Genomic DNA, 15,360 nt, shown 5'->3' with positions numbered 1-15,360 from the left:
TGTGTTTTGGAAAACGTTTATATTGTTTCATTTTGTTTCACGAGACGTTTTACGAAACTTAATTTAAAAAAATTGTCAAAAATCGGGGAAAACATTGAGTAAATCTACACTCAAAGAAATGGTAGAGCAAAAATGTATCTATTAAATAACAGCAAAAGCAGTATTCAAACTGATCCTCAATCGAATTGAAGAATTTTTGAAAAAATAGCCAAAAATCGACGAAAACTTCTAAAATCAACACTCAGAGGACTCATACAGCAAAAATTCCTTTATTAAATGATCGCAAAAGCAGCCTTCAAACATCGTCAAAATTGATCCTCAATTGGATTGAAGAACTTTTGAAAAACCAGTTCAAATTCAAAAAATTGTCGCAAATGAAGAAAAACATTGAATAAATTGAGACTCAAAAAAGTCAAAGAGCAAAAATTCCTCTGTTGAATAACCGCAAAAACAGCCTTCAAACTGGGCCTCAATCGGATTGAAAAACTTTTTAAAACCAGTTCAAATTTTAAAAAATGTCACAAATAAAAAAATGAGTAAATCGACACTCAAAAGACTCAAAGAGCACTGTATTCATCATTGCACAGTTAGCAAACAAGAAATAACCCCAAAAATTACCCCAAAAATTTGGGCAATCCGCAATAAATCGTACGATTGATCGATCGCAGGACTACGCTTACGTTGATGCTTGGTGACCCTAAATAATTGGCCCAATTTACTGGCCAATAAATCGAACATTGGGTAGAGTAATACCGACATAGGGGTTTTTATCCAAATCCCTTATGTTGGGATCGTAATAGAATTTATACATCGACGAAGAAGAATAACATACATACGATAGACAAAAGATGTCTGCTCGAAATGTGACCGTCTGCGACCCGACAAAGGGGAATATTTACCCCGCAACAAGACAAAGGGTTGCAAAATTCGAAAACACTTCCCCTTGAGTCGCCGTTTGGAAAGCGCAACACTCGGTTTATAGGCAAATATAAAACGTGAGAGGCGGGAGTTGCCAGAAGCCATCCAGTCGCTTCTTCTCATGGATGAACCGATTGGGAGTGAGTTGGGACGTAGGTCTTTTGATCCAGAGCCACTGTTGCCACTATAGGCCCAATTTTCTTGGCCCGTACTCCGACATTTTTCTCCGGTCCAGTTGAGTGAGTGAGTGAGTTTGAGGAAAGTTGCTCATTAACCGTCTGGCATGTGCACATTTTTTTAACGCGTGCAGGTTCATCCAAAAGCACTTTTTCTGGTGAATTTCGCCAGAAACTCCTTGGCGCGACAGTTTGTCTGTTGTGGCCTATCGAAGTATTTCCGGTATTACTTGGCAACGCTGGTCGCGCGAAACAAAACACTAGCTCACGATCACTTTGGCTCGCTCGATCAAAACCTCGCGATCCGTCGCATAGTATGGAAGTGTTTTGCGCGCTGAAAATTTCGATTTGTCGCCGATTTTTTCGAAAATCTCCCCAGTTCTAACCGGAATACAGACTTTTTCTGACTTAGACTCGCCTCTTTCACCGCGTTTTCACATCGACATTGACTGAAAAACCCGACAAAATGTGGTGTCTTATCAGCCAAGCCAACTCTGTGGTGCTTGAAGTTAGGGTTGATCTCAAGTCCATTGGACAAGAATGCCTAGAGAAGGTAAGCTAAAAAAAAACAATTAGAGCTTGTGACTGATTTGATTTTGTTTGATGTCAGTCGCCGCATTGTCTTTTGCTGTGTTCTGTTAGTTCACTGTACAGCAGGTTTTGTTAGCACAAGCCTCATTCAGCCAATGATCAAATTAGATTCAAATATAAAAATTGGAGAAAATGTGGCTTTCTCGTGCTGACAGGGGCAGGAGTGGAAGAAATTCTAGAAAAACAATTGCCTGACAGGGGTAGCTACCCTAAACAAAGCCTACTAGTTGTTGCCTGCTCTCATCCAGGCTGAAGAACATTTTCGAAATTTTCAAAAATACCTCCAAACTTGGTATAAGGAATGGGCTGGTGCATGATCCGTCTGAAGCACGTTTCACGCCGGTCCAAAGTCCAATTTCTACAGGTAGTCCAAAGTCCGATGTTCAAGTATTTTGTCGCAATTGTTTAACGGTGATAAAGTTGCTAGATCCACATCCTTGTGGAGAATGTTAAAAATAGCCGGGCGTTAATGTAGAATCAGTTTTACCATGCAGTACTTTTTTGCATTGTTGAAGAACAAAAAGCAAAAAATTATGCATGTGACTGTTCAGATATAATTTCCACATCATATGAATAGATTTGCACAGTAAACCTTTGCTTTACTCATAGAAATGCATTCAAGTGCAGAAACTTGTTTTGATATCAACTATGTAATAAAAATCAACATTTTCATCTGCATATACAGGAGGGCTCTATTTTTCTGGCATGTTCGGCATCAAATAGTAGAAAATTTCACAACAAATTATGTCCGTAAACGCATAATTTTTTCTTTGGTTTTTCCGCTCTAACTCGGCAAAATAGAAGACAACAAGGAATGTAAAAAAATCGATAGACTCGTGGCGCACGACAAAAGAAGTAAGTGGTAAATGGGGACTCTGTATGATTATTTGCCCAACCACTAGGCCGAAATAAACTAAAATTTGCAATGAATGTTACGTTAAGCCTTTCCTTTCCATCCCCATGTCTACCCGGGATGTTCAAGAATGAGCAATAAAGAAAGACGGGGCAACAAGGTGCCAACCGCGCCAATCAACCAAAAATAAACCATTTGGCTGAATGAATCGAAATTCACACTGGGATTTAAGCTTTTAAGGTTCTTTCGATTGTTGAAGCCTGCATCCCCAGGCCTGCTCTGGATGTTCCGAAATAAGCAATTATAAAAGAGGGGACAAAAACGGACAAACAGTGCAAACCTTCGCAAGTTTCCTAAATACATAAAAAATAACCACTAGGCTTAAGGGACCCAAATTTACCCTGCAAGTTAAGTGAAGGTTTGTTTTTCGACTGTTGAAGCCAGCATTCTCATGTCTACCCTGGGTGTTAAGAAATGAGCAATAAATAATGACGGGGTAAAAGCGGGCAAACGACTTAATTATTCGAAACATTACTAAATTCATAAAAAATAACTCATTTGGCTGAACAAGACCAAATTCACACTGTGACTTAAGTGAAGATTCTTCCTTCCCTTGTTGAAGACCGCATCCAAATGCACACCCGGGTTCAGAAATGAGCAATAAAGGAAGACGAGGCAAAAGTGGACCAACGACGCAAGCCTTCGGAAGATCCCTAAATTAATAAAAAATAAACCATTTGGCTGAATGAATGCAAATTCACCCTGGCATTTAAGAGAAGGTTCTTCTTTCGATTGTTGAAGCTTGCATCCCCAGTATAGCATATAAGCAATTTAACCCCAAATAAGCAATTATAAAAGTGGGAACAAAAACGGAGAAACGGTACAAACCTTTGCAAGTTTCCTAAGTGAATAAAAAATAAACCACTAGGCTAAAGTTAACCAAATTCACACTGCAAGTTAAGTGAAGCCTCTGCTGTCGATTATTGAATGCCAAGATCAACCCTGGATGTTGAGGAAATTGCAAGAATGGAAAACATTGCCACATACTTGAGTTCCGCCATTGGCTGTCACAGTTACACGGAATATGTATTCATAGGTAAAGCTCTTAAGATCCTTTATTATCGTTTTTAAATTATGTTTTTGCAAATTTCTCGCAACAGTATATTTGAAAATTGATTAAAACGAATCGTTGATCGATCAGAAAACCGCGTTCTTTTCCGTCAATTTAATCAGCAGAAGAGCGCTGAAGTTGCCAAGTTTCGAGGAAATGAAAATTTTCCATTAAAACATCAAAATTGAAATTGTGCCAACAGTCCGCAAGAAGCTCTATCTAATTTAATATGAGCTTTTGAGAAAATTTTATTTTAATAGCCGTTTTTGGCGCGCCCCCATTTGGTTAGTTGGAAAGATTGCAGTTTGAAGATAACAAAGCAGCCGGTCTCGGCATTAAATACTTGATTTTTGCGGCTTAACGATCATCATTACAGTACAAAGTAAACGAAGGAAAATTAGTGCAAAACAGTAGAAAAAATCGAGATCTGGACACAGAATTAATGTCGGTATAATTCGGCGTTATCTTTAAGCGGCAGCATTAGTAGTCCTGGATGAACTCCCGCTTTACAGTTGTAACCCCAAAATATTAAGCCGGCAGTAAATAATGGCTGAATACAAAATATCCACGAGATTATGCGCCATTAAGGACGTTTGCAGGAAAGTGTAAACGATCATTCTTTCAGGCCAGTTAATTTTTCACTTATCTCATTTCCCTGTTAGCGATGCGGGAATATGTCGGGAGAAAACCGCAAGATGTTCCAACAATTTAATTTACTGAGCTCAAAAATTACTGAAACGCCACTATAAATTTAGGAATTGTCCTGGAAATGGGCCATTATTCTGTCCAAATCGGCTGCTTAGGGGTATTACGCTAATAGCTTCTGATATGCAGAGAATATAATATTGCAAGCTGTTTACCGATAATTGTTAAACTAATATTGTAAATAATTCCAGCCCAGCTTGTTATCAGGCTTTCACTCTCCCATCGACCTATTTTTCCTGCAAATGTCGCGATAAAATGCCGGATTTACTCAAATAATAATGAGCTGTTGATGTTTTTCTGTCGATAATGTTGCAGTTTTATGCGGGAATTCGAAAACAATTTGGATATGGACAATGCATGATATTAATTATCAAACATCTGGCTCATAAGGGGTTTATACCCAAAGCAATTTCCAGATTTCAGCTGAGCATTTCCCCACTTAAAACCCGAACTGAAACCCAAAAATACACGATCATGCAGCAGCATCGTGCAAATCCACAAGTGTGCACGACTGATTACCTCGGACGTGTAGGCAGAAAAGCGTAGCTCAAATCCAAAAAAGTGTGTCCAACTGACGAGTTAATCACGTCTTTTTTTCGCTTGCTGTGTCTATTTTTAATACGTTTTAACCATTGAGAGACTTGTTAGTTGTGGTGCATCGGAATGGGAATACGAAGGCAACGTGCGAGTTGTTTGCGCTTTGAGCCGACGAACTCGGCACTTAAACAACCAGGAAGTTGTGTTTTCTTTTCATTACATTCTCTATAGCAGCTAAATTATTGCGGAGCGAACGGATTTAGGTCGGTTAAGAACAGAACAACCGGCAAAGTGCCCAAGTTTTGGCCTCTTAACCATCTCAAACTCTCGAAATATGAAAAACCTGCTTCTAACCGTTTCCGAACGCATTTGGCTGTTAAACATGTCAGAGGCCTGTGAAAATTCAAAAATACATCCTCTAACTGTTTCTGTATTCTCGGTGCAAAGAACAGTTTTTCAGGCATCTTTAACGGTTTCTTAAGCACATCGCTTTACCTGTACGTTCGAAGAATGATCGTTTACGGACGGGACTTTGTATATCGAGTCGTTTTTCTTGGGCGTTCGCCGAACCTATTTCAATTTAAACTCGCTAATGAGACTTCGCATTTATCCCTTATTTATCTTCGGAGATTTTTCGTATCCCTGGGAACATTTTGACTAATTTCACCCCATTTCCAGCAGTTTTTTATGGCTGGAGACTGATGGGGAGTCTTTCGGCAGGTTCGACCAGAAAAAGGTCCTTGGATGATTAACTTTTGGACATAATCAACGAGTCTTGAAATGAGGGTTTTTAGGGCACAAAAAATAATTTTTCGATCAGCAACTCGAAAATGCTGTTGCTCATTTAAATAAAATGCAAATAAAAATTTAATTCAATATATGACACACTTTCTTGTTGCTTAGCTTAATGGCGCACTGTCGAAGTAAACGAAACGAAATTAAAACGAATCAAAGTGAAAAGGTAATTTTGAACTTCTTTTGGCTTTTCGAGCTCTCGAAAGCGCTGCGACTCAATCAATCAGTTTGAAAGAAGAGCCATTAAAGAAATCGAGCATGGACGGCTGTTATCCAGCTTAAATTAGTCCGAATATTCACCTAAAGAATCAACTACAGAATTTAAAAAAGCTCTTTGTTGGAGATCGAGTGACTGAAAGGGATGAAAGAGGAATTAAGTTTTACTTTGATGCTTGGAAACGTCGACTACATTGTTTTCAAGGGGTTTTTCTTGGCCTTTAATTTACATTTTAGGGCTTTGTTATTGACCTACGTTCACTATTCGGGGCTTTTGCGTGTGGAAATATATGAAAACCACATGATATTGGATCTGATGTGGTCGTCAGAAAAAAGTTCTGAGCTGATTTCCATGTATTTCGCCACCCGAAAGCTCAGAACTTTCCGGACCGATTTTCAATATTTTTCACTTTTCAAATCTGATTATTCAATTCGAACTGGTGTAATCCATTAATTTCGACTAAACGAAATTGTAATCCATATTCGCTGTATCGCATTCTATCAAATCGCGACATGTTTATTAAATTGATGTGCATACAATCCAAATATTTATATACAAACTCCCCGGTTAATTTAGTTGGGGAATAATTCTTTATATGGCGGCTTGTTTGTTTAATGAGTCGGGATTTAACCGGCCGTTTTGCAGTATTTATTTGCATTTTACCACCAAAGTAAGCAGTTTGTTTGGAGTTTCGGTACACGTTTTGATTTATTGAAGCTGTTTTCATCAGTTAAATTCAAATATGGGAAAAGGCCTATTTTTATGAAAAATGCCACAATAAACAGTTAACATTTTAGAGCCTGAGAAGTTTAATTTGCAATAATTAATACTTTTGATACCTACTTACTTGCACATTTTGGAGTATGTGAACATTCAGCAGAGCTCAAAATACCCACTTTTCCAGCCAATTTTCGCAATTTTCATTTTTAATCCGTCGAAGCCACATCGGCGTTGTAAATACAGACCAGAATGTATGCAGAAACGCGCTTTAAAATGTCAAAGCTGTTTACACACAGTGCCGCGATAAATTTGCCACAAGGTTAGCGTTGTTATTTGTATTGGCCAAACCACTTTTGCAATAAGAGATGAAAATCAGAGTGCCAGGAATAAACTGGCGGGGGCGGGATTTCCAAAGAAATGTCCTTAAGAAAACAAGGAAATTATATGTGGCTAGTTTTACACAGTCTTGGATTCCTTTTACAATTTTTCGACTCGTCAATTGTTGATCAGCGATCGTTAAACTGCGCAATATTGCCGAGAAAGCGACTGAACTTGACTAGGTAGGTAGACTATCCTCAGGCTTTTTTTATGCAAATATCACTTGGGTGTTGATTATTGATATTTATTCATTTATGTTGAGTGAAGCTTTAGATTATGTAACATCTGGATTTTGTCCATCATTTCTAAACGCGAAACCATCAATTACTTCAACCGTTTACCGTTACCTATAATTAGGGGATTTTTACGATTGACCTACATATGAAACAGTATGATATTCCTATAAATAGTCCCCTTAATGTACCTTGATGGATTACACAGATATGAAACCATTTCGGCATGAAAGTACTTAAATATTTATAGACCTGCGTTTAAAGTTGGCAGGGCGAGCTCCACCCAACCTTCTATAATGAAAATCGATTAATTGAATAAATCCTGTTGTTAATTTCCTAATGCACAAAAAAGGTTATTTAGGTACAGGTTGGAACGGTATTGCAGTCGATTAGCAAGCTTGTGGAAATTTTATTGCCTTCTTCAGGGTTTAGCGCGTGCTACTTCTCTTTGTTCTGGGAAGAACACACGTTACACCCTGAAAAAGATAATATATTTTCCTGCCCCCAAATCTCCTTCAAGTACATATTGCAATATTAAGAGAGCCCGAAAACAGAACAACGAAAGTGAAACTTCGCCAAAATAGAAAAAATGATAAATTACATTTACAAACTCCCCCACACAAGATTGACGTAATGAGAAAAATGGTAAAAATACCGTTCATTTCAATCACTAAATAGCAACTTCCCATTGGACTTAATTTGAGCGTGGGTGAAAAATATGAAAATTAATGCCCCGTTTCAACTAACAAATGACTATAATTCACTGAACGAGCTTTGGGTGGAATTTCTAACGGGTTTTTTCGGGTTTTGAGCAAAAGCGATTTTTTAACGCAATCTGATCTGCTGAAATAATCGCGATTTCCAATGGACTTTGACCGGCACATTGCATGCTTCGAAGAGAACGGCCAGTAATTATTGGTAGGAACGGTGGCAATTTACTCGGAAATCCAACGGTGGACTCTCCGTAGGCGCATTGGGGCAAAGTCCACACATCCAACTTAGTCACAATTTAGTCGACGAGCTTCGAAATCGAGATGCAAACATTGGTGGACGGTATCAGAGGCTTTTGTTAAGTCTTCCATCTGTTGTTCATTGCCTGTGTGAATTTTCCATAATATTTGTTGCCGGATTGCTCAACGTGAAACACATTGTTTCCCACTATGCAATTTCGTTTCGTCGCAAACCTGACTTTCTGTTGCCACTTGGAAACGGCCGGAAAACCGTGAAGCAACCGGGTACAAAGTCGACAATCGCGAACTAGATAGCTGACAAATAACATCGATTAAGGCTGGAAACAATGCCTAAAACCGAAAATATTTATGTATCCCAATTAAATTGCGCCATCGACAATTAATCCACCTAAAGCGCTTTAATGTCGGGCCCGGTTAAAGTTCAGAATCAGCAAGGTAGTCGACCAATTGCAAAACGAAGATGGGTTTGGATATGGTTAATTAAGAAAACGTGTTCTCGTTCAATTTTAAAAAACAAAGTTTCCACTTGACCATGAGAACTGGTCAATAACTGCCCAAATTTTAATCCCCTTGATTCCTGAGCATGCAAAACCAAACGAACTACAATTCATAGTTGTATTCATAGTAAATAGTTAATTGCGCGAAATCGTATAGGTAAACAATGGCAAGTTGACAAACACATGCTGGTTGTTGGGAATGCACTTTGAAGCATGCTGCAGCCGCAAGTCATTTGATATTCCGAAAATAGTTTAGGGAAAAAACGAGTTTCAAGAAGGCGATTGAAAAGCTGGCGGCTGCACCAAGATTCCCGATCAAAGTCCATTCGGAGGAGAGCCCGAGAACGTGATACGCTGGAGGCCAATTACGCGACCATGTAACAATGTTCCAATTATTTGATTGTTCTGGCCGAGAGAGTTTTAACAAGTACGTTTTTTTAAAAATCGCGTTATTCTGATTGATTTCAGTGCTTTGGCTCTGAAAGAACGTTCGAAAATGGAAGATTTCAAAACTGTTGAAAATAGTCGCTTTGCCCATTTTGATGAAGCGGGCGAAAACTTTTATTATTATTTCATAAAATTGTTTAAACTTTGTCTCGTTTGAAACTGAGAAATTTAAGCCGTGAAGGTGGCAAGTTGGAACGTGGCACGCATAAGCCATGGTGCATTTATCATCGGTTTATATGTGTGCGAGAGAGACCACCGATGTAAGCTACGTTCTAGAATGGAAGCATCAGTTTTATATAATAAAAATCGAGTGATTTTTGGGAATTTGGTAGAAGTAGTGTGGGGGGACAAAACCAATTTTTTGAAAATTAAAAAAAAATTCAAATAAAATACTTTTTTGGGTTTCGTTATTAAATTGCCTCAGTTGTACAGTACTGGTCGTTAACTGTAGTGATAAAATGTGTTATTCTCGTGCTGGTAACCAGCAGGCAAATTGTAAAGAAAACAGAAGAAAAAAGGAGGAACTCAGAGAAGATCTAAGCGATGGTGGTGAACATTTGAGCAAAAAGAACCGTTGTTCGCCCTCACAATACGGCTTTGGAGTTGGAGACCCGAAAAGAATACACAGACAAATAGTAAATGTATCGATAAATTGAAGCAAAAACCTGGAGGAAAAAATTGAAGGAAGGCGTATAGGCTAATAGCATCAAATTTCCGTCTAGCTCGGTGGAGAAGTAATAGTAGTATTGCGTCACTGCCAAAATGCGTGGAAGAGACTATTGCTTACGGGTTTATCGTAGATGTGTTTTGCGGATGTACTGCAAAAAGTACCTCAAGTAAATACACGCTTTCGAAGCGTGTGCCTCCGTGACGGCCGGATCGTACCTGAGTACCCACGACTTGGACTTTGGACCCCGTTTCTCACGAACCGGCGTTTATCTTTTTCAGGCAATCTGGTTTTTAATAACCAGATGGCAAAGAACAACATTGGCGATGGAAATTGCCAGCGATTTTTCGAAAGAATTTTCTTCCTCTTGCTGAGGACTAATCCATTGTCTTTACGCAAATCCGCGGTTCGTTTAATGGCATGCGGAAACAGCTATTTTATGCCTTTATTTCGATTCTTTTTTATTTTCGCAAAGTAAACGTTCTTAACGACTAGGAAACAGAAGTTACTGCTGGTTAAAACTGGCTGAAATTAACGGAATGCACTGGCTGTGGTTTCATTTTTGCAAATCAAGCAATGAGAAACAGACGACAGCAATTTAAATAAAACCATTTTGACAAAATTTGCATACCACGTAAATAGAAATTAATGATACAATCCTATTGATTAGTTCGCAATTAATACATCTCGACCTTTACACCGGCTTAGGACATACAATAAATTGCTCATGATATCATTAATAACTGTTCAAACTTGAAGTTTTTTGCAACTTTGTTGTTGTTCCAGATATGCAACAACCTGGGAATTGCCAACGAATCGGACTATTTCGGGTTGAAGTACGAGAATGCCAAAGGCGAAGAACTATGGCTAAACCTGAGGAATCCCATAGATAGGCAGGTGAATTGCCATGGACATACTTCGCCCTTAAGACTGGCCCTGCGGGTGAAATTCTGGGTTCCACCGCATCTGCTGCTGCAGGAAAACACCCGACATCAGTTTTTCCTTCATGCCAAATCAGACCTTATTGAGAAGCGACTTTTGACTAACGACTGGGACAGTGCGTGCAGAGTTGTAGCTCTGATTGCTCAAGCTGACTCTGAAGACTATGATTCTTTGCATCCTCCTCATAGTCTGTATGAACAGGTAAGAAACCGGCGTTTATTAATTAATTTTTAGGCTGATTGTTCTTGTTTTGTCATCAGGCATCGACCGTTAGCAGCGACTGCCAAACTCCCAAGCCCACCGATCTTCTCCAACGGATTATTGGAGAGCACAAGAAGCTGAAGGGTATGAAAAGATCCACTGCCGAGTATTGGCTGCTGAAGGAAATATCCGACTTTGAGTCCTTCGGGGAGGAACTTTTCACGAAAACCACCGCCAATATATACCTAGGCGTCGGACCTCATGGTAGGTACACACAACGATAACATACCCGTCATTCTCTTGCTAATTACAGTGAGCACATTTTAAATGTATTCATGTAAACAGTTTGGTGTTAATAACCGGTGATTTGAATTTTACATTGATAAACCAAATACTAAGCCGACAAGTAAATATTTGAACGTGGATTTCAGTTAAAAATAAACCCGATTGACACGTTTTTCCATTTGCTTCCTTGCAGGAATAACGATTTATGATAAATCCAGCCTGGAAAAAGAGCTCATTTCCTTTACAAACATCGTAAGCGCTTCGTCCCATCGGAGAACCTTCAAGCTGGAGTATTTTTCATGCGAGAATAAGGAAGCGCTCTTGGAAGTCAAACTAGACTCCAGCCACAATGCCAGCAGTCTCTATCGGGCCATTACGGAAAAACATGCATTTTATAGGTAAGATAAGTTTTTATTATTAATTAAATTATTAAATGATAGACATGCTTTCCTGGTAGAGTAGAATAACACGTTTTTCTCTAGTACCGACAACCAAGATAAGAAGGGCTGGTTTGGGGATATCGGAAACCAGACATGCTAAAAAAGTTGGACAATTAAAAGATTACCTAATAAAATGGAGCTTATTTGGAAAAAAACTGAAAATTCCTGTATTATAATAACTTTAATTGTTAGCCTTGCCCAACTTTCTTCCATTTAATCAACTTCGCATAAATTACGGCTTTCCAAATCTCCATACTGGCCTTTCTTATCTTGGACACCGTGTATATCGTACCGTGAGTCTATAATGATCTAGGAGGAAGGTAACATTGCGAAATCAATATCTATAAATACTATTCGGTTACATGTAGTTTACGTAAATGAAGACAATCGATCGGGGCTTATTCATGCTGATTGAAATAAAGTGAAACGATTAAGGAAATCTCCGCCCGACCGGTAGTTGGGTACATCTAACGCTGCCCCTTTAATGAGTCAAATTAGAGGCAAGCATAAGCGTATTATCGTTTATGAGCCTATTTCGCTTAAGATCTAATATACTGGGTTAGGGTGGTTTAAAATAGGTGAATCGATATGTGGGAGCTTTAGCCGTTAAAAACTTGCACCTACCATTGAGTGGCTCATTTCTCCATCCACACTGGGAGGAAACCTCCAAAACATCCTCCAAACGGTTAAAGTCCTAAAGTAACACACTTCAATGTCAAACATTGGCAACAATGACTGCGACTTGGCGCATGCCGATATGGCCACTTAGCTTGGCTTGGCAGGTAAACGTCAGAAAGTTCCCAAATTGGAAAGTCGCCGTTTTTCGTCTAAAATCGCACTACCGATGGGTAAAATACCGCACAAAGATGGGCGCCGCGTTTTTATTGAAGAAAATCAACAATTTTCCGCACAAAAATCGGAATTTCGGGGCATTTTTGGAATTTCCACCTGCCCAAATTGCGCACCCTGTTTACTAATCACCATTTCCACGTCGACTACGTCGACGAAATGGCACGAGAGTGAACGAACGTTTCGGCGGTGATAACGGGTAACCATGGCAATTAGAACATTGTTGCCTAAAGCCATTATTGAATATATACAGGGTGTTATATGAAAAAATATGGTATGTAAATTTTCATAAAAGTTGCTATCGTCTCAACTGGTTTCCCCTGTATAATAATGAACTGGATTGTTGCGATGCGACAAAATGCGATTTTCCGGTGAATTTCCACGAGCGCACAACCAATGCTGCCAAAATACAAAATCATATTTTCTATGAATAGCCCTATCACTCTGTTGATGCATGGATTACATTTGGATTTATATTTAAATAGAGTTTAACGCTTAAATCCTTTCTACCAAATGTGCACGTGGCCGGATCCACATCAAACACGGCGCTAAGCGCACTTTTCAAATGCGGCTTGAATGTTTTTTGTTAAAGAATTCTATTAAAAAAATTGCTTTTTTTCAGTTGCGAAACAGTTCGAAGTGCTGTAACAGCCCAGTTCATCAGAGACTTGAAAGGCACCATAGTTTCGATTTTCAACGAAGATTCCACGCTGGGAAAGAAATATGTGTTCGACATTAGACGGACTTGTCGGGAAGTGTATGACAACGCACGTCGCGCCATTTACCAGGAAAGTCAAGCCAGATTAGCCCTGGAAGCCGAAAATCCTCGCTTATGCGGTTATGGCTGTGATGGAGAACATTGCAAAGTGAGTAGTTTTGAGCTAAATTGAAATGTTTCGACGTTTCGGTTATATTATCTCCAACTGCCTTCAAAGGGAATGAGTCCTTTCGGCAGCGAATCATTTGTGGAAGTCCGACTAAATAATTTGCTACCGGAGGGTCTTGAGTAGGCCTGGGTAACACTGTGTTGCGCTTTTGAGTTGTTGCCGCTCTCTGAGTTAATGAGTTATAAGTCATGGCTGGTGGCGGAGTTTTAACATCTAACAAAAAGCCATCAACATATTGCTTTTGCGCATACGATTGCTTGAAACTATTTGGTCTAAAACGGGAAGATGCGGGAATTTTGAAGAAACTTAAATTAATTTCAGAGCGATGAAGGTGACGAGTTTTCCAAATATTGATTGCTTATGCTTTGTCTGGTCGTTTTTTGAGAAAACCTAAATTTTGTCGAAAGGAAAACAAGATAACTTTGTTTCGATTTTGTCCCAAATTCAAAAGTAAAACGGGTATTCGAAAAAGACGATAAAGAAGACCAAACTGTAAAGACGACGATTTTTCTTGTAAAATCCATCTTTTAACTTTTTGCATAAACGACTCGCAGTTTGCCACTATTTTACAGTAAAACGTTAGGAAAAACGCGTTGTTCTGTTCAGAGAGAGCGTTTTGTTTAGAAATATTGACCTAAAAGTGAACAAACCGGAATTTGAGTAAACCAAATTATTCACAGCGACAAAAGGAACGAGTTTCCCCAATAATTGCCCTAACAAGTGAAAAAGTCATCAGCATTTTTTCAGCAACGGAACTGAGTTACTGCGCAGTTGCGTTGGGTTGGCGCACGAAGCCATTTGCGTGGCACTGCGCCAACTCCGAAAAATTGAGTTACTCAGGTCTAGTCTGGAGCTTCCACAGATTTTTTAGTTTCATCCGCTTTGAAGGCGGTTGCAACTACTACAAGCGAAACGCTGATTTACACAAAAAACTATAAAACGATTAATTTCAATATTCGTTTAATTGTTTCAGGACTCCGAAAAGCTGAACAGAATTATCGAAGCATTGACCTGTAAAATTTGCATGGACAATCGGTTGGATTCGGTGTTTATGCCATGCGCGCATGTTGTGGCTTGCTCGACGTGCGCGGCTCGAATCGAACGTTGTCCACTCTGTAGGAGTGAAATTACCGAGTCGCGCAAGCTCTACATGCCGTCCTGGTAGTTTCATCGAGGAGTTTTCGATAAGTTTCCGCATGGTTTTGATCTCGACTCTACCTAATCTAGTATTTTAGTGAGCATTGACTTCGGTTCGTTCGATGTAAATTGACGATCTGAAGGAAATACGGGAATTTGCGTAGTCGCAACTTTGGTCTCACATTGAGATTTTTGTTATTTTTACTGTGTAAAACTTTCAACTGTACTGATTCTGGCTCCTTCGTTCTTTCCCAGTTTTCTTTGGGTTTGCCAGACTTTTCAGTTTTTAAGCGAATGGGGCCAAAAACTGTTTTGACAATATAGATACTTAAATAACTGCTCTTCAAGCACATTATTTAGTCAGTAATCGATGCAAGCAAATAGGCATATATGTGCAAAGTGTGTTTACTAGAGTAGAACATATAACATAAATGTTCAATAGGTTACTTCTACTAGACCATAAAATAGCATATTTTGTACTATTCTAAGCTACTCTTGAATGTGGGGTGTGCATTTCGAATATCGAAAGTACGCCCCCAACCCCCATCTGTGTTAGTAGGTTAAATTTATTTTGTGATACCCCAATGCATTCATAGTGTTAGTTTACGTTACGTATGTAACTTTGATTATTATAGACTTTTTTACCGACGCTTCGTGCCGACCGAGTCGGCATTCATTTTGTTCGAAACGTTTTACCAATAAAATACTTAATAAAACTGGGTTTTTGATTTCACGCGTTTGCATCTGACCATGAAAAATACACTCACAGGTCAGTGAGAAAAACAGTTCATTATCAAGCAGAT

General features: G+C 39.1%; 1 protein-coding gene across 1 annotated transcript; it reads left to right on the top strand.

Moving 5' to 3' along the window:
• The first annotated feature begins 1,372 nt into the window (after positions 1-1,372).
• Positions 1,373-15,273, top strand: LOC125502717 (E3 ubiquitin-protein ligase MYLIP-like). The gene is made up of 6 exons (XM_048661844.1): positions 1,373-1,647; positions 10,603-10,959; positions 11,019-11,223; positions 11,438-11,642; positions 13,156-13,399; positions 14,394-15,273. The coding sequence occupies exons 1-6, from the start codon at positions 1,561-1,563 to the stop codon at positions 14,583-14,585; spliced, it is 1,290 nt and encodes a 429-aa protein (XP_048517801.1). The 5' UTR covers positions 1,373-1,560; the 3' UTR covers positions 14,586-15,273.
• The last annotated feature ends 87 nt before the right edge of the window (positions 15,274-15,360 follow it).

This window comes from Dendroctonus ponderosae, unplaced genomic scaffold, assembly GCF_020466585.1.
Source record: "Dendroctonus ponderosae isolate FM_Combo_2020 unplaced genomic scaffold, Dpon_F_20191213v2 Dpon_F_20191213_10, whole genome shotgun sequence".
NCBI lineage: Eukaryota > Metazoa > Arthropoda > Insecta > Coleoptera > Curculionidae > Dendroctonus > Dendroctonus ponderosae.
This window is presented reverse-complemented; position numbering and strand designations above follow the sequence as displayed.

What these genes read in the sequence shown, in the direction of transcription:
- LOC125502717 (XM_048661844.1), top strand. Translation starts at nt 1,561, where the DNA reads ATGTGGTGTCTTATCAGCCAAGCCAACTCTGTGGTGCTTGAAGTTAGG. An exon ending in GACAAGAATGCCTAGAGAAG is followed by an intron (nt 1,648 to 10,602) that starts GTAAGCTAAAAA and finishes TTGTTGTTCCAG; the next exon opens with ATATGCAACAACCTGGGAAT. An exon ending in GAAAAACATGCATTTTATAG is followed by an intron (nt 11,643 to 13,155) that starts GTAAGATAAGTT and finishes GCTTTTTTTCAG; the next exon opens with TTGCGAAACAGTTCGAAGTG.